The sequence below is a fragment of the Adiantum capillus-veneris genome, chromosome 29 (genome assembly GCF_014529385.1).
Source record: "Adiantum capillus-veneris isolate H3 chromosome 29, ASM1452938v2, whole genome shotgun sequence".
NCBI lineage: Eukaryota > Viridiplantae > Streptophyta > Polypodiopsida > Polypodiales > Pteridaceae > Adiantum > Adiantum capillus-veneris.
The window spans coordinates 30,325,855-30,347,923 of NC_140959.1; the positions used below are offsets into that span (position 1 = coordinate 30,325,855).

At 42.3% G+C, this 22,069-nt stretch overlaps 1 protein-coding gene across 4 annotated transcripts; it reads right to left on the reverse strand.

Moving 5' to 3' along the window:
• Positions 1-15,444: 15,444 nt before the first annotated feature.
• On the reverse strand, positions 15,445-17,833 carry LOC147418984 (uncharacterized). Of its 4 annotated transcripts, none has more exons than XM_086505611.1 (2): positions 17,666-17,833; positions 15,445-17,252 (listed from the first exon to the last, which is right to left on the reverse strand). In XM_086505611.1, the coding sequence occupies exons 1-2, from the start codon at positions 17,738-17,740 to the stop codon at positions 15,648-15,650; spliced, it is 1,680 nt and encodes a 559-aa protein (XP_086361737.1). In that variant the 5' UTR covers positions 17,741-17,833; the 3' UTR covers positions 15,445-15,647. The 4 variants fall into 4 exon arrangements, with proteins under 4 accessions (XP_086361737.1, XP_086361738.1, XP_086361739.1 ...); XM_086505612.1 differs by having other exon boundaries at positions 15,445-17,319; positions 17,666-17,822; XM_086505613.1 differs by having other exon boundaries at positions 15,445-17,480; positions 17,666-17,812.
• Between the last annotated feature and the right edge of the window lie 4,236 nt (positions 17,834-22,069).

Sequence of the window (22,069 nt, forward strand, 5' to 3'; positions counted from 1 at the left end):
CAAACTTTGCACTACATACCACCATATCAGAAGAAACGTGGTAACACTCTAACGAGTTCATACACATGGCGAAGACTTCAATTACCGTTGATAACATCACATCGGCCTCAACCTCCTAGGTTATTGTCTTTTTTTCGCTTTACAAAGCTTATCCTACATTGACCTTTTTTAACCAAATGTGATTATTCATTCTTACTTATAGAACATATTTTTATTCAAAGAAAAAAATTGTTCATTTATTTGCTTTTAAGACTCATACATGTTTTTGCTTTAACATTGCAGAAATAATAACACAAGAAAAAAGAGGGGAACATATAACCTTTTTTAGCCTCAATCTTGTTATTTGTAGGTCAACTTTGAACTTGTTGCAGGTTGTCTTAACAATAGATATATTTTTTCAAATAATGCTTTGTTTACAACATTTAAATCTTTGCAGAAAAGATAGTCGAGCAAATAAAGCACTAGCTCCATTTTTTAGCATATTACAAGTAGTTTTATAGCTAAACATTTTGCCACACACTAGGCAAAAGAGTACTGCTTCATAATTTTAATTAATACCAATTACTGACATTGGAATTGTTTCACAAACAATAGTTTGTTTACAAATAATTAGAGTCTCTCCTCTTTCTAGCCGGTAACATTTTGGCTCAAAAAACGACTTTGAATAGATTGCATACATTTATTGGTGTAGCAATTTATAAGATGGTGTTTAACCATGGTTGTTGTAAATAAAGTACTAAAATATGTTAGTCAAGCAAATAAAGCTTTAAAAAGTATTACCGAGAATCATCATGAATACTTCTATCATCTATCAATTGGCTATGCCCAACAATAAGCAATTATGACCCGCTTCATAAAGCTATAAAAGATAGAGTTTATCCCTACCCTTAGAATTGGTTTGAAGTATTCCATAGACAAAGTCTGTGTACACATTATTAGAGTTTCTAATCTATCCAACCATTAGCTCTTGTGGGTCTAGACAAGAAGTTACTAACTTCTTCAAACAATATTTGAATGTATGGATAAGAGGGACATGGATAAAAACTACCGCGTCCCTCCTATACCTGCATTCCATGCCTAAACCAAAATTCTAACGATTTTTTTGTTTGCATAATGGCTGCAGGTAAGGATTCTGGCTTCTTTTATCGTTGAATTCAAGTGTTGTTCACCAATTTTGGCAGGGATACTTCTTCTACTACTGCTACTTCATTTTTATTTCTTAGATGTAATAAGACATCAAAACTCCATTTCAAATGTACATGGTTTTTTTTGGTAAAAAAATGTACGTATTCACAATCTTTGTCATGTCTCTTTTTGAATTTACTATTCAAATTGTGAATAAAGTATATAGATTAATACTCCAAAACACACACACACAAAGGAAAAAATATTTGAGTGATTAGTTGCTTGTGTAACTTGCACTTACTCTTTTTGATTCCTAAAAGAGCTCTCTCTCTCTCTCTCTCTCTCTCTCTCTCTCTCTCTCTCTCTCTCTCTCACAGGCCCCACGTACCTCACCTTTTTGGAGTTGAGTATGAAGTGGAACATTACTCCAGGCTGCCCTCTTCCAACACTAACCTTCTTGTGTATCATGTCTGATAGAGAGCCTATGATTGCCCATAATATGTGTGCCCGTGATAAATGTTCCTAAGCTCTCATGCACTATTCTATTGTTGCTCCTCATTTTTTGTTGGTGCTACATACGATGGCATCCCTCATGCATTGTTCTAGTCCCAAGCCCCTTGACTTGTAGTTGTGTGATTCCATGCACCAGCATGTGTGCACAGTTGGCGTATGTTCGCTATCCCTCTCCTGCAAATGCTTTGAGACTCTCTCTCTCTCTCTCTCTCTCTCTCTCTCTCTCTCTCTCTCTCTCTCTATGGTTTTGTCAGCCAAGCAGAATTGGGTTCACCAACGCATTGATAGATTGGTTAGGGATTTAGGGCCAAAGGTTGGTGATTAGCATGGGTGCGTGTGGGTGAGTGGTTGCTTGCGTAGGAAAGCTACACACATGACTGGAAGGAGATAAAGGTGCGCTAGTGTTTGGGAAAAGTGTGCCTCAACTTAGCCTTGGGCCGGTTAATAAATCCAATTAGCCGGTTGCATGGAGGTAAAGAAGGAAAATTTTTGCTTAGACATTTCATGAAAATAGTATAAAATAGAAAAAAATACATGTTATTTTACTTAATTTTTGGTTTAGCTCCATCCTAGATGGAATTTTATATGCTTGTGAGAAATATTTTTCTCTAACATTGGCATTGGGCACTACGGAGATGAAAAAAGTGGGCACATAGGTGGAGGGATAAGGGTACATAGGTACGGTAGCCAATGTTTGAATCCAATTTATCCTCCTACTTTTGATTTTGATTTAAGAGTAGCCAGTATGTACGCGTGGCTAATCTTGTTTTGGAGGTTCATTAAGTGGTGTCTTAAGAGATGATGTCATGTCTTGTAGGTGAAAAGGGCAGAGGTGGCACACGGATAGAGAGAGAGACACACACACACACACACTATATATATATACACATATATATATTGTAATCTGATGAGATCATTTGTAGCCGTGCCTCATGATACTCTTGTGCTGCTACTTTGTCGTTGCCCCTCACAATGTCGTTGGTAGGACCTATCCATCACAATGCTCTCGTCCTCCTGCTTGTCACCCATGCCATTGCCTTGTGCTGTCCACCTCCGTGCTCCCTTTGCAAGGCATGGCGCAGATAGGATTGGAGGGAAGTGGGAAGGCAAAGAGAACTAGCATTGTCCATAGCGAGGGGGAAGGGGGGCATCTGCAAAGCTAACAATGGCGATAGCTGGAGGGAATTTTCAAAAATATGTTCAAAATATGGGGGGAGAGTTAATTGATAGTAAAGGAATCGTAGTTTGTACCATCTCTCTCTCCCATGTGAGAGCCTTCCCTATGTCTCTTTGAACACTCTCGTCTTCTCTCTCCTCTCCTTTGCGTTTGCCCACCATCCTCAAGCTCTCAACCCTCATTGCCTACAACTCTTGTTGACAACCACCTGGGCTAAATCAGGCGCCCAACCTCACCTTGCATTGCTGCCGACAATGGCTGACATTGCTTCCCACACTGCGCCTTTCCACTTACATGTGCCCCCCTCCCACTTATGGGTGCCCCACAATATCATCGCTACTCTCACCCCATTGTGCATCTATCCGATAGCTTTGCCCTCAAGAGAGCTGCGAGTTTCATTGACAATCCACCACTTCTCTTGCCCCGGATGACAACTCATTTGATGCCCTAATTGCCTTGCCAAACTTGCACGAGATTTGCCCGTGTCAACATATTCTCATATCCTCGAGATATGGCGGGGTGGGTGCATCTTTTGATGTATATCTTGAAGATCTCATTCACGAATCCCTTCCAACAAAATAAAATAAGCCAATCATAATCAATTTCAAAAGATGTAAAATCTATTTTTTGAAATAACCTCCCCTTTTTTATTAGCCAAAAAGGGGAGGCATCACTAAGGCCTCACCCCTTTGGGGCAGGCCAACAAGGTGGAAGGCTCACGTTGGCATTCTAAAACAATAAGACTGCAAGCAAAAACTTAGATAAACAAGGTGGAAGCCTCACGTTGGCATTCTAAAACGATAAAATGAAACGAAAGTCCGATCACGCAACGCTGTGAAATTGTAGGGACCCATTCACAACATTAAAAGGTATAGGTTGTGAGTCGAAAAGACCCATTGAGAAGATTTCAATTATTCACATGAAGAGGTACGTCCAATCAATACAAAAAATAATAAAAATTTCAAATATCGCCCAACTCTCTTCTCCCCTAAGGCTTTCCTTAGAAAGCCAAAAAACTATGGCGAAGCAGAGCTAGAGATAGAGTAGGTGTGAACCCATCACCACTACGTTGAGAGACAACCATACAAGACACCATGATGATGTGTCATGTGTACATCTAGAGAGGCCGTATTCTGCTCATAACTGGGGGTTTCCACTATATTGGCCGTGCACCTTACACAAAGTACTATGGGTGGAGGATAAGGGGCTCTCTCATAGGCCTCATTGTGGGGGGCCTTCGAATAGTACATACAACCCACCATCTCGTTTCGAAACAATTGCAGTTAATATCTGCCCCCAAATCCAAGGATCGTCTCTTTAATCGATTAAAGACGTTTTACAAGCCACACACATTCTGAAAGAAGAGTCAAAATGAGCCACCATATCCTTCCACAAAAAACTACAATACAATATTTGCCCCTTAGATCGAAATACCGCCTCTTTAACCAACTATGTGGACATTTTACAAGCCATAATATGTTCTAAAAGAGAAAGTGGAACCTATTGCTCATTGATAGATGACTTGATTATGTACTCTTATCACCTCAAGATGGTTCGATATCCTTCAAATGCCCTTTTTAGTTTTAGCAGTTTAGAGGGCCTATTGGGGGAGCATTGTAATAGTGTATCTCATTGAGTGTCGTGACAACAGGAGGTAGTGATTACTGTAACTCCCGTGAACATTAGTGCCAACTTTTGAAATGCTATTTCACTATATATTTATCTAATTCATTGTCTTTATTGCCTAATCTTGCGTCAAACGTTTTTTACATTTTCCCACACGATGAAGAGTTAGAGATGTATAGTAAAATAGCATTTCAAAGAATAGCAATAAATTTCAAATGCATTCCCTTTGAATGCATTTGCAGGCTTCACTCCTAAGAAACACACACTTGCACATGCAAACAATGAAATCAAGAAACACACACTGCAGGCGAAACATACCAAAAAATGTGGACAAAGACAGAGTTGCGATGCCCAACATTGCCATAGAGCATTGAAGTACACGAAATTTTGCCACGCTCTACCTGCAAGAGGAGAGAGAGAGAGAGAGAGAGAGAGAGAGAGAGAGAGAGAGAGAGAGAGAGAGAGTCAGTTTTGTTGTTTGTGCACAAAGAGAGAAAATTTTGCAGATACTTCTACAAGTGAACCTTGCTATTTTAACTCACACTTGCAAATGCTACCATGTATCCTCGTGCCAAGTCGTAATTGCTACACAAACACCCAGGGGGAGGGGGGTAGAGAGAGAGAGAGAGAGAGAGAGAGAGAGAGAGAGTACTTCGTCATGCGCCCACACACACGCACACATAGACCAAACAAGATCGTAGTTCTAACATTGAGAGTATGCCATTGTGCAACTTCATGCTGTGTAATAATATACCATTGAGACCAGTAATTAGCATAATACCTTTTGCCGAGAATAGTAATAGATTTTGTAGGGCCTTTGTTACTAGCAAAATAGCACTCAAAGTCAATGCATCATTGTGGCAATAGATAGTTCACAAAATGGGCAAAAGCTCTAGCTAGTATAAGGTCTATGGCTCAAATGATTGCAAAATTATTAGACAATCAACTACAATGGGTCGGCTCTCCTCACAAACATGATTGGCTTGTTGATGCAAACCTGTACCTTCCTTGATCCTCTCCCTAATACAAATGTATGATGGACCTAATTTTGTTTCACCTTGGTTTGTCACAACCATGGTCGGCCCAACAACTTCTGAGAATCTGCTTACATCCCATGAAGATCCAACACCACAAAATGTATTCCCCCTATGTCAAAAGTCACACCCCTTAGTAGGCCTCGCAGTCGAACCCTCCTTTGATCCGCCATGCGAACAAAAAACGGGACCAGTTCAATTTTCTGTCATCCATACTTCTTACATGTATCCCATGTCATAATATTGACTCATGAACCTCCATCTACAAGTACATTTTTAATGTTATACGCCAATGCTGCACAGTGATCAATGGGACTCAATCATCTGTCAAAAGACCCAACTCTTTCGATGCTTTTTTAATTGTTGCTAGTCCCTGTGTGGTCGATTTCTCAACTGCTCTTTGCAGACAGGTACCAATCGAGCATATCCCCCAACTTCATTTGTATAGTTAACTGCACCATCGCTTCCCACATATCAGACTATAAATTCCATTTATCGGGTCCTTACCCAATGCAGTATTGCTTGGTTCTTCAATTGAAACATCACCGACTACCTTGACATCACGTTTTTCCTTTCGTGGTGGCGGTTTATCTCCTACCAGCAACTTACAAGGTTGAGGTTGTGTCAGTTAGTCCGGGATTCCCCTTGGGTTTTCCTATGGACAAACTTGAGGTAATAGTATCAGTTCTTTCTCTACCCATTTCACCGCTTCATGTAAAACAATTATTTGGTCTTCTACAGTGAGTTTCAAAACCACCTTTCGACTCAGATGAAATTATTTTCCCGAATAGATAACTACTTGGAGTTTTGGATCAAAGGATTTGAATTCTTTTGCTATTCCTTTCTTTGTTGTCATTATTTTAACAAACACCATGTTTCTACTGGGCTCTTTCCATTTTTCTGCTTTCTTACAGTTGTATTCAATAGTCTCCTTACACTCGTTGCACCAATGATCATCATCCGAAAAAAATGAGCAATGCTTTTGCCTTGGTGGATAGAAATCCGGTAGGCCTGCACCCCAACCATATCCCCCTTGGTCTCTTAAAGGGCCCTCATAATTTTGACCGAGTCTCTTGCTGCGGAACTTGTAAAGCATTGGCTACTTAACTCGGCTATTTATTTGGCTGAGTTTGCCAAATATGATTCTTCATTTGACAAATATCACATCAAAGTTTATTTAGTGCACATTCACTAGTGTTATGATTCTTCATCTGACAAATATCACATCAAAATTTATTTAGTGCACAATCACTAGCCGCATGACCATCATTCTGCATGACCATCATTCCGACATTTGGTACAATGTAATTTTGAGGTGTTCACATCAAAGTTTATTTAGTGCACAATCACTAGCCGCATGACCATCATTCCGACATTTGGTACAATGTAATTTTGTGGTGTTCACTTCTGAGGTTTTTCCATTTCCTACCAGCGTCGCTATGGCCTCCTTTTTGGCTTCCTTAGTCTTTGTTGATTGGGCAGGAGGATCTTCATCCGCTTTGTTGCTCGTATCCTCTTCTGATTCACTGTCTCTATCTTCTTCGAAATCAATTTCTACTGATTGTTTCTTGTATTTCTTTAAATGGGGAACACCTAAAGAACTCTTTGCCACCTGGGCCGACAACATAACTCTTTCCAGTTGATACCATTTTTGGGTCAATTGTAGCCACTGTGGTTCGGAGACTCTTCCACAAACCCTAGACATAATAAGGATTCATCATCTTGTCTAGTGACGTGCCGTTCCCACTCTCTGAAGTAATATAAAGAACTTAGTCGTGTAAGTGTCCACAATCGAACCTTGTTTGCTTGCACAATCGCAAGCGCTCTAACATTTGTGGAGTAGTTTTCCTCATACAGAATCTTTTCAAAAACATCGCAGCAATATCTAAAAAAGTTTTGAAATAATCAACCAGATATTTTTCAAGCCACTTTGAAGCTTTTCCACTCAGGGTGGTTTCAAATACCGCTTCTTTATGCACCACATCACCACTACCCTCCAATAGTGCACACCACTTGATCATATGAGAATCCAAATCTTCATCGGATTTCCCTAAAAATTTGTTGTACTTGAGCCCAAGATGCTTACCACTGGGTCCTGATATGCCGAAAGCTCTTAATATTGTCGATCCAGCCGAAATAGGAACAGTGGTAACCGTCAAAATTGGATGAGAATCCTACAGCCGCACTTGGTACTCCTATCGATCCGATTGGATCTAGAATGGAGGATCCAACCACAATAGGATCTTAACTTGAAACAACAGCTGGTATAGTACCCACAATTGCAGCTGCACCCCCTCCAAGGCTCAATCATACTAACACCAAAAAAAGTGGTTCGAAAGTACCCACACCATCTATGTCATAAGTCCGATCCAGAGAAGGAGGAGTTGTTTGCAGGAATTCAGAAGTGGACTTGGATCCATGTCATTTATATGCAAATTGACCCAACTGTGACAGGTCCACTTGGGCGAATGTGTCTGTAACTTTGATCATATCCTCTTCAAATGCACTATCCCCCATGGGTCTTTTGGTGCTGCTAGAGTGGTGTCTTGGGTTATGTGGGATTTTTCCGAGGATTTTTGTAGCCCGTATTTCTACCATGGCAAAAGGAGGATGGGAGGGGGTGGACCATGAGACATTGGTTGTCAAAACATGGTATCCACCGTGCCTCAGTGGTTAGTGCCATGAACCAACCCTCCGGCCTAACACTACTAGCAATAGGCAATAGGAGGCTAAATTTACGTAGATGCAATACCTCCATGCACAACTTGAATATATTCTAAGATGGTCAGCACCTTGGTAATCTTTACGATGAAGCATCTCCAAGAATGAATTGATGCATCAATGAGATCAAGCTTGATGTGGGTTGTGGATGGCCACAATGCGGATGTAGGGGGTGAATTGCACACCCAATGTGAGAGAATTCTAGGGCTTAATGATGGCTACAAAAATGTAGATGTTGTGCAGATGTATCCTCCTTGCAATGTGGCATGCACATGATCTCCGAATGGAATGTATGGGGTTGATGCAAGCACCAAATGTGAGAGAGAAGATGGCTGCAAATGGGGTGAATGAAAATATAGATCTATATTTAAGCTTTAGGGATGAGTTTTAGGGCTTAAAGATGATGAATGATGATGCAAGGGCTTATGGCTAAAGCAGGGGCTATAGTGGGTGTGAGGCATGTACCCAAAAAAAAAAAGGATGTATACCCAAAATGCAAAAAAGACTCTCAAAGGGGCACTACTGATGCATATATGAGGGGTGAAAATGATTGCCTTTATAAGGGTTTTAGGCCTAGAAGATTGCAAGTCACCACAACCGTCAGGTGTGAGAGCTAGATCTTGAATTTGCATGTCATGGGGGCACAATGTGAGAGGGAAAATAAACTCTCAAGTTTACTGCACTTACCTTGATTCTTGCAAGAGAAAAACCTCACATCGTGTGGCCCAAAACCTCAAGGAGCATGTCAATTTACTTTTCCTCCAAATTTTCACAAATATGCACGTGTATGCACACATAATTTTAGGGTACTTTGAGGTCCGCATCTCACAAGTTAGTGATCCATTTGACATGGGAGCTAGACCGACATATTGCATTTATCCTAGGCTACTTGTGGTGTTTTTGGATATCCATCAAAGTGTAACAACACTCATCAAACACATATACAAACCATTTATATTTGACAATTCCAAAATGGGAAGACCTATTTAATGGACTTGTCTGAACATTCAACTCTTGCGAACAGGCTCACAAAGTTGTCGGTATATATCTTAGATCGAATAAACACACCTTGGCTTGCAAACACTTGGCACATAGATCCATGTGCATGTGACATCCGCTTCTGCTTAAACTGATAGATTGGTGTTGAAATCCAATGCACACTTCAAGATTGTCCCCAATCAATGGCCTCCTGAATGATGCCCATCATTGCTAAATTAGGTTTCCTCCATATCGTCAAAGGTGCATACTTTGTGGCAAGAAGATAATGCTTGAGGTTTAAGGTCCATCTCCACTTTTCAGACATTCCAAGGGTTATATTAACTATGCCTCCTCCAAGCCTACTATGCTTGTGAGAAGGTGGCTTTATTGCAAAGGAGTTCTTCATTCCCTCTCTTTATTCTCTCTATCTTCACTTGTTGAATGCATGCTTGCTAGGTTGAACGATTCTTTAAAGTTTGTAATTTGAGTTCTTAATCTTCATGCTTGATTCTTAAATTGTTATAATGAATGCAATATGTGTGCAATTAGTTGTGACCTTGAGTGTTAGAGTGTAAAGGTTAGTAGAGGAGCATCATTGCTTGTGTGGGTGCTACATACCTTACCAAGGAGTGGTTGAAACTTCCATCACCTCTCTCATGCTTTGCATTGGTAGATAGAGAAGCTAAGGAGTGAATAGGGTTGAGGGACACAATCAAAATGTCATATAGGAAATATGTTGATGCGCAATGTGAGTAGAGCATAGCTTGTTACTCTTCATTCAATTTTTGTAAATGACATGTTAGCTCCTCTAGTGACATGACCAACTACCTTTTTGCTTTTGCATTTATCCTTCTCCTTCTTAGAATTATTATACATTGACTCTAAGGTTTAAGAGTTATCAAGTGTTACTCTCCTTGTGCTTTCTACTATGCTCTACCTTCAAAACTTTGGTTACAAGATCATCAAATCTTCTTGTTGATTTGGATATCTCCACCTCCTTTAGATTCTAGTTATTTTGAGCCGTTAAAAAACCAAGCTCTTAGATTTTTTCCTAAAGGAGGATATTCTAGTTTTTTGCCATATCTTCATTCAATTTATATGTTACTAACTTGTTACCTTGCTTCATTTTTCCTAGCTCACATGGTATCACTTTATGAACGTGGTCTTAACAAAATTTCTTGAGAAATATTCTTCTTATGAAATAATATATGTGCATTTTGTTGTTGGATAATGGTAATACCAACTCTTAGCTTTATTCTTCAACATTACTCCTCATAATCTACTATTCCAATCCTACTCAGTGCTACCCACTTTTCAAAGGTTGCATATGAGCATCAAGGTCTGCCCTTTTCCCTTGTTTGAAGGTAGGTAGGTCAAGTTTTAGCTCAACCTATTTCTTTTGTGAGCTCCTTTTCTTACTAGCCCATCATCCACCCTTACAAATCTTTTTCTAGTTCTTCTTCTCTTTCTCTATGCAGATACTTATCGTGTCTTCTGGTATGATAAGTCCAGTTCATGTCTTCCTCTTGTGAATCATCGTTAGTGGCTACTCTCCTAGCATTTTTGGGATTTCGTTTATGTTGTGATCTCTCTCAACCTCTAGTAAACCTGATTGGGTGGTGACTATTAAGGTGGAACAATGCCTATCCAACACTTTGACACTACCATTTTATGATCCCTTGATAATGGCTGCCATATTCATGCTATAATTTCCTACTTGGCAACATCTAATCATCTTCTCCAACTACTTACAATCTATTAGGCCTACGTGCTTTGTGCTTATAAGAACTCAAAGCTTGCATCTTGTCAGACATTTTGACCAAATATTTGAGCTACTAGTTGAGATTTAGAAGTAACTCGGTCTCAAAGAAGAAAACTGAATAGAGAGAAACTAAGATCAATGGAGAGAAGAACATGTTAAATGTCATAGATTGAAAATGAAGAGTTACAATTCAACATAATTCAGTCAAATTGAGAGTACAATTGGTAGGGCAAAGTAATGTTTAACTAGTAGGATAATTGGATTACAAGGACTCAAAGCTCATAAGCTCATGAGTACAACTAATGGATAAGTAACAATGGTTGCAAAACAAAGTACTAGCATCAACGCTCGTGATAACAACCCTAAAACGATAAAGTGTGCCCTCTATATAGTGTCAACACTTAAAGAACTTCATCAACTAGTTTTATCATCCAACAGTGTTTCCTAATGGCACCTACTCCAATTGTTAGCATTTGTTAGTCTCTGCATCACCTTTGGCGACTTCCTCTTCCTTTCTTAGAGCATGTTCTCACTTCCCTAATGCAATATAGTTGATTGAGGCACCATGGAAACTATGGACCTGTGTGCGTGTGTGTTACTATCGATACTAATTCTCATGAATTGGATTTGATTGCTCGCAAATGACAAAAAAAAACAATTTTTAAAAAAAAGGATACCAATCAAATTATGAAATGCATGGGAGGAATATAGTGAGGATGTAGTTGACTCAATTAGATTGTTGAAGCAATGGGTGCGGTGCTCCTGTTATACATGGTCCATTGAAGTAGTAGTCAATTTAGAAAAGCATATTCTTATGATTTTGTGAAAAAAAAACAGACGCTGGCTAGTAGCTCAAGGAAATTCAATCATGAAATATGGCCCAAGGTGTAGCAAGCTTTTCTTTATACGATATAATGCAAACCCCACCAAAAAATGAATACGTAGACCCCCTTTGCATATTGCCAATATCTTGAATGCCTGATAGTGGGTTTTTATTTATTTAAACCACGTAATACATCATAGATATTGATGTTTCTAGCAAAGGAGAAAGAGAGAGATTTCATGATAAAACAAACATCATGTAACTAAATTGTAACTTGCAAATAATAAATCTCGTAACTATTGCACTAGTTAACCATGATAATTAATTCATGTAGACATGCAAGTCAAACAAATCATACATTGACATTGTGTAAAGAGTCGGATTTCTAAGTAGAACACCCCCCCCCCCCCCCCCCCCCCCCCCACCCAAAGGAATTTTCCACTATGATGAGAATTGCAAGTCCATGCAATAAGAAATGCTAATATTTTGACCTTTTCATCAATTAATGTGCTCTTTCAAGGCTTAGAAATTCACAAATCGAGTAATTAATAGCTCTATATTGCCTAGTTTGCACTTGCAATACTAGCCTCCCTCTCGAAGGCATCCGATTGGGTAGCCTTATGGAGAGGGAGAGAGGTCAGATTTGGAAGATAAGTATATAATCACGATTATTGACTTGGGAGCCTATTGAGGAATTATGTAGCGAGTGTAATGCATGCCATCTTTCAAACCACTTGTTTATGTCTTGCAACCATCCTCTACTCAAGATCTTGCTTTCATGCATCTTTTGTGAGAGAAGAAGAAATGTGGGTTGGGGGGGGGGGGGTAGAGAAAATATCACGTACTTGAAAGGAATTCTCTCTAAGAAAGTAAATCATCGTGTGGGTGAGAGTGCTCTAAATTTGAGTAAGAACTTCCTTTGTAGGTCCTTTTTTTTAGTGAAGCTTCTCGTTTGACTTTACAATGGAAACCCTAATTTGAAAACCTATCATACATGTTGGGCTAAGGGGGATTAAAATTTGAGAGAGTAGACATTAGCAAATGGAAACTATGATACTATGCTTGATGAACATGGAAAAGGAATATAATAAGTTGAGTAGCCTTTAGGGCTCACACTCTCAATGACCTAGATACCTACAACAACACTCTACATGAAGTGATTGGTGGGAGTGGATGGCTCATGCCAACTCATGGGTAGGAAGTGAACCTTTATTCCTTGACCTGTGAATGCTTGGAAAGTAAACTAGATGGTGACTATGCCTAGCTAGGTAAGAGGAGACATACACTAGGAATTTAATGCTTACCTCACAATTTCTCTCCTTTAAGCTTTGAGTTTGAGCCTAAAGACATAATTTTGAAAATCAACAAGTTATGCTACCTTTTAAAGTGATGGATATACACTTGGTAGAGGCCAACTTGGATGGATTAGGTGCTTCCAATTATTAATGCTCCCTTAGGGTAAAGACAAACTAACTAGTAGATGAAAAACAAACTAGCGTAGTTTCAAACTTCACCACGTCATCATTATCCCATTCGCAAAACTAGAGACTTATTCCTCTTCAACTACATTGACTTTTATTTGAGTAGTAAAAATGACAGCATAGAACTTTATATCTTAGGAAGGCAAGTTAATTTATAATTCCCAAATCACAAATGGAACTTGAAGACCAAATATAGTAATCAAAATGACAATGTCACTTGGTTTTAGTAGAGGCAATTTTTTGATGAGTTAGCCCCAAAGTGATGTAACACAAGCTTGGAGTCCTTCAATGCTCTTCAAATTGGCAAGATAGAGCCAATGTGGTTCTGAATGAACACAAGAGATCTCAAAATAAATGATCAGAAGAAATGTTGCTTGGAATTTGCAAAGGACCATAATGCCTCAAGCATTAGCTAAGATCTCCTCATTGATTTCTCTACAATCCATCAATCTTAGAAGAACGTTTTGAGGGCTAACTCAGCCTAAAACAATTAGCCAAATTTCTACTCTTTGCTTTGAATGAGCTTTACCAATGCCAAAAGTTGACAGTTTTGGTTAATCAATGAAAATTGAAGCAATTGGTTGACTGAGGACATTCACCTCAAGGTTTTGATCAACGCTAATTGACCACCACCAACATATAAAGCCTCAACAAAGCAGTGGACGGCCTACAATAAAGGATAGGGTAGCTTAATGGGCTAGGATGACTCTTAAGAGATAATGTGGGGGCACTTTCGACTTCAGAGCAAGTGGACTATTTAGAGCTCATAATAGAGTGGAAAAACCAACTTAATCTAAGGGAGGTTATGATGGGACTAATCTGTGTAGGTGAAATTAGAGTTAGGGTTAAGATTTAGGAGCTAGATGCATTAGCACATGCAATTGTTGGGGTTAAGGGGAATTGACCAGAGTTGTATCCATGGTTTGTTGCGAGCAATGAGAGAGTAAACACAAAGTAAAGAAAACTAGAACACTATGCTTATTAACTTGAAACTGAAGTACAACAAAACCCTCATTTATAGAAGTGAAAAAACGTCTAGGGGTCGTATATAACAGAGTGATTGGTAGCAATGGATGACTCATCCCTCAGAGTGGAATTTGTTCCATTACTACGTAAGGATGTTTGGAAGGTAAACTAGATGATGACCATGTAGGCCTAGCTAAGAGGGGGGAAACATTGGTATCAAGTTGATGCTTATGCCACAATACAAATTCTAATTTTCTAAGCCAGTTTGATCCATTGCTCATTTGGCATTTGGTTTATTCCGTGAAGTATCTTCAATACAAATAAATTAGATAATCGGCCGACCAGCTGAAATATGCCACAATACAATTTATGCAATGCACTTGAATACGACAAACTACCAACAATATGACACTCTTGCTATCTACAATAGGAGTCCTCTACTCTAGTTGTACCAACAGACTCACTTTTTTTTAAAGGGAATTGCCTCTTCAATGAAGACCACATGCTAGAGTATGTGTGAAAGAAGGGGTTCGCGAGTACAATCCCATCATTATCTTGCACATACATCAAGTGCCGAGGATCTTTTCCGCTACATGTAAAACATCATCAAAAAAATGCAGGTGGAAGCACAACTCACAGGTCCAGTTTGAAGATGAATCCAATCCCAACAATAACATACTGACAAGCTTTGCATCGAATGCCAAAGTTTAATTATAACCTTCATGTGGCAGCATAATAGGTCACTCTAAAATTCACAAAGCATGAGGTAAATCAAAAAATAGCAATGAACCAAATTCACTTCGGCCTCATTTATGTTTTCTTGAAACTCTTAAATTCAAATCCAAAAGGGCCATCACAGAATAAATCTCAACCTGTGTAGGCTTACACCATACACTTCATGGTTTTTGAATGCCTTCGAATTGACTAAAGTCTGATACATATCTCCTCCCCTCCCCCGGTGCCGGAAAAAAAAAATTAAAAAAATCCTTTGTTTTCAGCCTCTGTTACTTTTTCTTGAAACTTAAAATTGAATCTTTAAGAAGCAAAAAGCACCATCACATAACAAATCCCAACCATAAAAGCTTCCGCAATACACAGTTTTAAATGCCTTTTGAGTCTAAAAACACCTAGCATTCTAGCATTCTTCTTCCTCCCCCACCCCTGGCGTCCCCATCTCCCCTTTTAGCCACCCTTTCCCGCTTTCACCTGATCCTCAATCCCCCCCAGATTAGACAGCATTCAAAGCAATAATCAAAGGAGCTCATATTTGCATAGGTGCACCCCTAATGAAATGTTGCAACATGCAGTCGGAGATTATTACTGCACATTAAAGGAAGGCAACTTCAATTTGCAGCTGATAAAGAGTCCTAAGCCTGTGTAGAAGGTTAACCTCAATGCCAAAATCACCATATTCATACAAAACGCCCAACCTTTTGCTGGCCTATCTGAACCTGTCCAAGAAATCCTCAAGAGTCCTATATGAAAAGTGTGAGGGTTGATCGTGCAGCGATCGGGCTGACATATAGAAAATTAGCCATAAAACCAGAAAATACATCTGAGCTATACAAATAACAGAAGCCGCAGCAAACTGACCGATTACATGCTGAAGCAGCCACCGAGCTGTCCGCCCACAAACTGCTGCCTCGATAAGCCGAATCACCAAAGCCTGCCATTTCATGCCTTTAACCAGGTTGCCACTTCTGGTCACAGCTCCAAGCCCCCAATAGTTTCTCTCCAAGATGGTTACCCAGCATGCGATCATGTAGATGCAATATGCAACACTATCGAATAAGTAGTCAAAACCCACAAATAAACCAATGCGGACAGCCATCCCAGGACTTGTCGCATCCGCATCCATAAATGGTGCAAGAATTGCAAATGGAGCTGCAGAAAGTCGCAGAACCAGTGTCTCCACCTGCTCCATCTCCATTATGCCACCAAAAAGGGTTTTCATGAAAAAGAGGTCCAGCAGACCTCGCAAGGTTGCATGCAGGATCGCTAACCACATCAGCCGCCCGATGCTTGATTTTAAGCTCGACTTTATAGCTTGCCTTGCACTAGCTCTCTTGCCCATGTGAGTAGAAACAACACTGAAAGCTACAGATCCTAAGACTGCAGCATGCTGAAATCCGACGACGGCAAGAAACACCGTAACAGCTACCGCCACCAGAAGCAAAATGAGGAGCACGGTCAATCCTCCATGTGGCAGAGCTCCTTGATCCAGACCGCGCCCACCCAACAACTTTCCGGTAAAAAACGTCAAGTCAATTGCATCTATTGCACTTTCTTGCACAACCTTTCTTGTTTCATTGGAGGCAGTCTCAATCTCTAGGCGTGGAAGGACATCTGTGTCATCCTCAACCTTCCCAAAGTTATCAAAACCATGTTCTAGTTGCATGTCATCATCTTCAGAATCCCCACCTACGAAGCTCACCCGATCATGCTTTGCTCCAGCTTCTTCATGAGTACTCTCAGAATTATCAATGGCATCCATCTCCTGTTGAGCTTCCCTCGTATTCTCTTCATCAGCGGAGAGACCTCCTTGCATAGAAGAAGAGGCCGGGGGATGCTCCATGGTTTGCAGGCTTTCTGAGGCCACAGCATTACCTTCATTACTACTTGATCCTGGCACAGACGCAGCTGTGTGCTTGAGCTGCTCCTTGTGGCCTGCTGGTTCTTCCTCTTTCAAACCTGCATGCTGGGAAGGTTGATCATCAGGGGGTAAAAGTGCTGTCAAAAGCCGCGAAAGTAATGAATCTGCTGTATCAAACTTTTTGAGGCCTCCAGTATTAACTGCGTTGGGTGATTGCGCCGCCTGTGTCTTTGGATCAAGTGCAAATTGAAAGGAGAAATTTGAATTCTGAGACGAAAAAGAGAAGCCAGAGAGCAAGGCAGATCGCTCTACTGCCGTTTCATACACTGAGGAGAGCAAGGCAAGCGTCAGCAACAAAGGAAGGCTTGCTTTGAATGAGGCTGCAGCCTGTTGAAACATCCCAGGCACTTCATAAATTTCCAAAGCCGCCCTGTGGCGATCCATTACCAGGCCCTTAACAATGTCGCCAAGAGTTAGTGGTTCAAGAGAGAGATCACTTAGTCACGATACTGTTGTGCCTCTGAATAAAAATCACGCATGGATGTGAGGGTTCTCTCCCCCCCTCTCTCTCTCTCTCTCTCTCTCTCTCTCTCTCTTATTTCATTACTTGACAGTCCCATACGCAGTCTTCATGTGACCTCCTATAAGAGGCAAGATTCCACCAAAGACCACAGGGTCACCCTACATCGACCTCAAAAACTCTCTCTCTCTCTCTCTCTCTCTCTCTCTCTCACACACACACACACACACACACACACACACACACACACACACACACACGCACTCTCCCTCACTCACTCATTCACAGAAAACACACAGAGCAGCGAATTGGCCGCAAACACAGACAATTTCATGTGATTTCTTACCTTGGAAGATCTGCAGGTGTGTGTGTATCGATTCTCTGCGGAATGCCGCGTAAAGGCGTTGGCCTGCACGCACATACGCACGCAGATGCAAATGCAAGGTCACCCCCTACCTAGAGCTACGAACTTTCCAGTGCCTTCGCTGAAATCGTCAGAAGAGAAAGAGGAAGAAATTGTCTCTTCTTCTTCCCTTTCCTGAAAACATAATTTTTTTTCAATTTTACCAAAAGCTAAATTGTTGATCAATTTTCCAATGCTAAATTTTTGCTCATTGTCGAAACTTTTAGAGGTAAATCGACTATAGGCATTTCCTTTCGGCACAAAGAGAGGGTGGGGTGTATGCCGAGGGAGTTTCAGCCCGTGGTACTATAAGGGGTATGAGCCTCCCGAAAACGACCACGGGAGGGGACCCCCCACTTAAACATGCTAGCCTCACTCCACACACTCGTGCACCGTGGGGACTCCACGCAAGGTTCCCCAGGGCACGCTATGACCCTTCGTGAGTGCGGCGGAGCCTGAGGCTACGTGGGGCTAGGGACCCGGAACGCAAGACCCGCGAGACGCAACACGGCCGACGACCCATGGAACGCAACCATGCCCGAGCCGGTCCCGTCCGAGCCAGGACCCCTTGAAGACAACAACTCGACCCGAGCCGGTCCTGTCCGAGCCGGGCCCACCTGAGCCGGCCCCGTCCGAGCCAGGCCCCTTGAAGACAAAAGCAACCTTGCCCCGAGCCGGTGCCGTCCGAGCCGGGCTATTTGAGCGCAAACGCGCCCACCACGCACCTCTCCATGACGCGCCCAGCTCCTGGGGCATCACACTTGGTATCAGAGCTGTTCCCGTGACGCGCCCAAACCCCGGGCCGTCACCCGTGACCCGAGCCGGTCCCGTCCGAGCCGGGCCCACCTGAGCCGGTCCCGTCCGAGCCAGGCCCTTGAAGACAAAAGCAACCTTGCCCCGAGCCGGTCCCGTCCGAGCCGGGCCCTTTGAGAGCAAACGCGCCCACCACGCACCTCTCCATGACGTGCCCAGCTCCTGGGGCGTCACACTTGGTATCAGAGCCGTTCCCGTGACGCCCCAGGAGCTGGGCACGTCACACTTGGTATTAGAGCCGTTCCCGTGACACCCCGGGCCGTCACCCGTGACCCGAGCCGGTCCCGATCCGAGCCGAGCACCTCCAACATGACGCGCCCAACCCGAGGGCCGTCACACCTCCAACAAAAAGGAAAGATGCGAGCCAGACAGGGCTCTTTATATCAAAAATCAGAACGACGAAAAACGCGACGGACCAACCCAACTGAGTTCGTCGCGCCCGTCCACGTTTGTGGCCCATGCTGAGCTGAAGACCCACTCAAGTCTACAAGAGACCACAGGGCACCGAGCTAGCCCTCCAAATGACCTCCACACAGGGACAAACAGGGATCAGTTTGAAGATTGAAGAATCAGCCGAAGCCTTCATGGTGTCATGACGACCAAAGCTACTTCGACCCAAGACTGCATCTAACCAAGAAACCTTGCCCGATTCAAGATTCGGCGATTGGAAACCAAAGTTGGTGTCAGCCTAAGTCTACAACGCGCGTCAACATGACGGTAAGTTTCCTTGCAACTTCGCAAGGGCTGCATTGCGATGGAACTCTCCTTCAAATTCGTCTTTCAAGAAGCCTCCGCGCGGGCCAACGCAGCAGGTGGCTCCGCGCACTCCGGGTTACCCTTTTTGGGGAATGCTCAAGTATGGGGAATTCTACTTGGGTATTCAAAGCATCTCTTTTCAGCCTTCTGCCAAAAATCCAAAAAATACACACACACTTTATTTCAAAAGTACAAAAACAAAGCATGCTACTTACTTGCATTCGGGTACAGTTTTTGCTCACTTTGCACTTATATGCACCCCTTAGTCCCTTGGCCTCATGCATAGCCAAGCTCTCTTTTCCCTTCGTTCGACGAGGACGTCGAACTCTCTTCAACCGGGGGGGTATATAAGGGGTATGAGCCTCCCGAAAACGGCCACGGGAGGGGACCCCCCACCTAGACACGCTAGCCTCACTCCACGCACTCGTGCACCGTGGGGACTCCACGCAAGGTTCCCCAGGGCACGCTATGACCCTCCGTGAGTGCGGCGGAGCCTGAGGCTACGTGGGGCTAGGGACCCGGAATGCAAGACCCACGAGACGCAACACGGCCGTCGACCCATGGAACGCAACCACGCCCGATCCGGTCCCGTCCGAGCCGGGCCCCCTTGAAGGCAACTCGACCCGAGCCGGTCCCGTCCGAGCCGGGCCCTCCTGAGCCGGTCCCGTCCGAGCCAGGACCCCTTGAAGACAACAACTCGACCCGAGCCGGTCCCGTCCTAGCCTGGCCCACCTGAGCCGGTCCCGTTCGAGCCAAGCCCCTTGAAGACAAAAGCAACCTTGCCCCGAGCCGGTCCCGTCCGAGCCGGGCCCTTTGAGCGCAAACGCGCCCACCACGCACCTCTCCATGACGCGCCCAGCTCCTGGGGCATCACAGGTACACAAAGTACCCTTCAAATTTTTACGGTAGGGAGTGATATAGACATGGAGCCTATGAAATGTTGTACACAATTTTTAGGCTGTTTGAAGTTGTTTTAAGATCCTGCTTTTCAAAGTTCCTTTGGAGCCATGCTTGTAATAAAAATAGCGCTTCCGTTAAAAAAAGCTAATTTACCGATAGCAATAGCGCAAAGAGACTCGAGCAAGAAGGAGTGCAAGGTATGATGTTACATCTCTCTCTCTCTCTCTCTCTCTCTCTCTCTCTCTCTCTCTCACACACACACACACACACACACACACACACACACACACACACACACACACAGAGGCAATGCCTCCGTTGGCAAGTTAGTGAGACGACCTTGTTTTATTATTCTCTTTCTTTAATCTATGTGCTCTCTCTCTCTCTCTCTCTCCTCTCTCTCGTGAAAGGCATATATATATATATATATATATATATATATATATATATATATATATATATATATATATATATATATATATATATATATATGCCTATCTCTCTCTCTCTCTCTCTCTCTCTCTCATATGAGAGAGAGAGAGAGAGAGAGAGATAGAGATAGGCATATATATATATCACATAATATCTCTCTCTCTCTCTCATATGAGAGAGAGAGAGAGAGATATCTATATATATATGAGAGATAGGCATATATATATATATATATATGCCTTTCACGAGAGAGAGAGAGAGAGAGAGAGAGAGATAGATTTTATTATCGTCCTCGAACATCAAATATGACCTATGGGACCAAAGTTACACGTGATGTAGTATGTGTATGGGTGATGAGTGACTCTCGATGCTCCAAATTTGTGGTGATGAGAGTTGCAATGGAGAGCCCACACTGTGGCTGGGAGAGGAAAGTGTGTAGGTCTAAGTCATGGCTAAAAATGTGAGAGAAGCAAGTTCGGATGTGACCAAAAGATGAGCACTCTAGTAGTGTGTGGTACTCAGACTCTCGAACTTGCAATGAGCATAATGTGCACAGTCGATTTGACTCTTCTCCATTGCCCCAACGCCCTGTCTCACATCAAAGGAAATGGGAGCTAAGCCGAATGGTTGTGATAGTGCGTATCACTGACAAGGGGATAGGATCAAGCATGTAAGTGTGAGTACGGTTTCGTCTTTCAGCGAAGAACATGGTTTTGTAGTTGGGGGCAATATGGGTGGTGTAATGTATGAAGCGTGACCCACCGGATTTCTCCCAAGCCGTAATACATTGGCGTTGTAGAAAAGTTTCATTCACTTGGGAGTCAATTGAAGCATCATGTAGCAAGTGTAATGTATCCCATCTCCCAAACCACTTCTTTATGTCTTGCATCCATCCCATGCTCAAGATCTTGCTTTTATGTGTCTTTTGATTTTTTTTTTCTTGCTTCCCGTGCAATTGTAGAAGTCGATGTGAGGGGTTTTGACACATCTTTATCATGTACTCCACAACCCTTTCCATGTCCATAACCTCAAGTGGAAGAGATCCTGACTCAAGAATTAGCAGCATATATGGTGTTTGTATCTTAACTTGGAGAACGTTTGTAAGAAAACGCTTTTGGACATTCTCAAACTCTTTCCAAGTAGACTTTGCCCCACACTTCAACTCCATAAAGAAGAATCGGTGTCACCAATGCATCAAAAAGATACTTCTTGAGAACCCAACACTTGATGTTTCCCGCATTACACATGTTCTCAAATGCATAATATGCTCTCTTTTTCGCTTTCAAACGATGCATAGCACATTCATGCCACTTGTGATTGGACGGAACCTCAAGGCCAAGGTACTTAAAGCTCTCAACAACTTCAAGTGTCTCATTGTTGTACACAACGCATGGCTTCTCCTTATGGTTGGTTTTCATAAGCATAACCTTTGTTTTGGATTCATTC

Bases quoted from the DNA above. Each gene is read 5' to 3' on its own strand.
- LOC147418984 (XM_086505611.1), bottom strand. From the start codon at position 17,740: ATGTGCGTGCAGGCCAACGCCTTTACGCGGCATTCCGCAGAGAATCGA. The intron at 17,253-17,665 runs GTAAGAAATCAC...GACATTGTTAAG, and splicing joins ACACCTGCAGATCTTCCAAG to GGCCTGGTAATGGATCGCCA.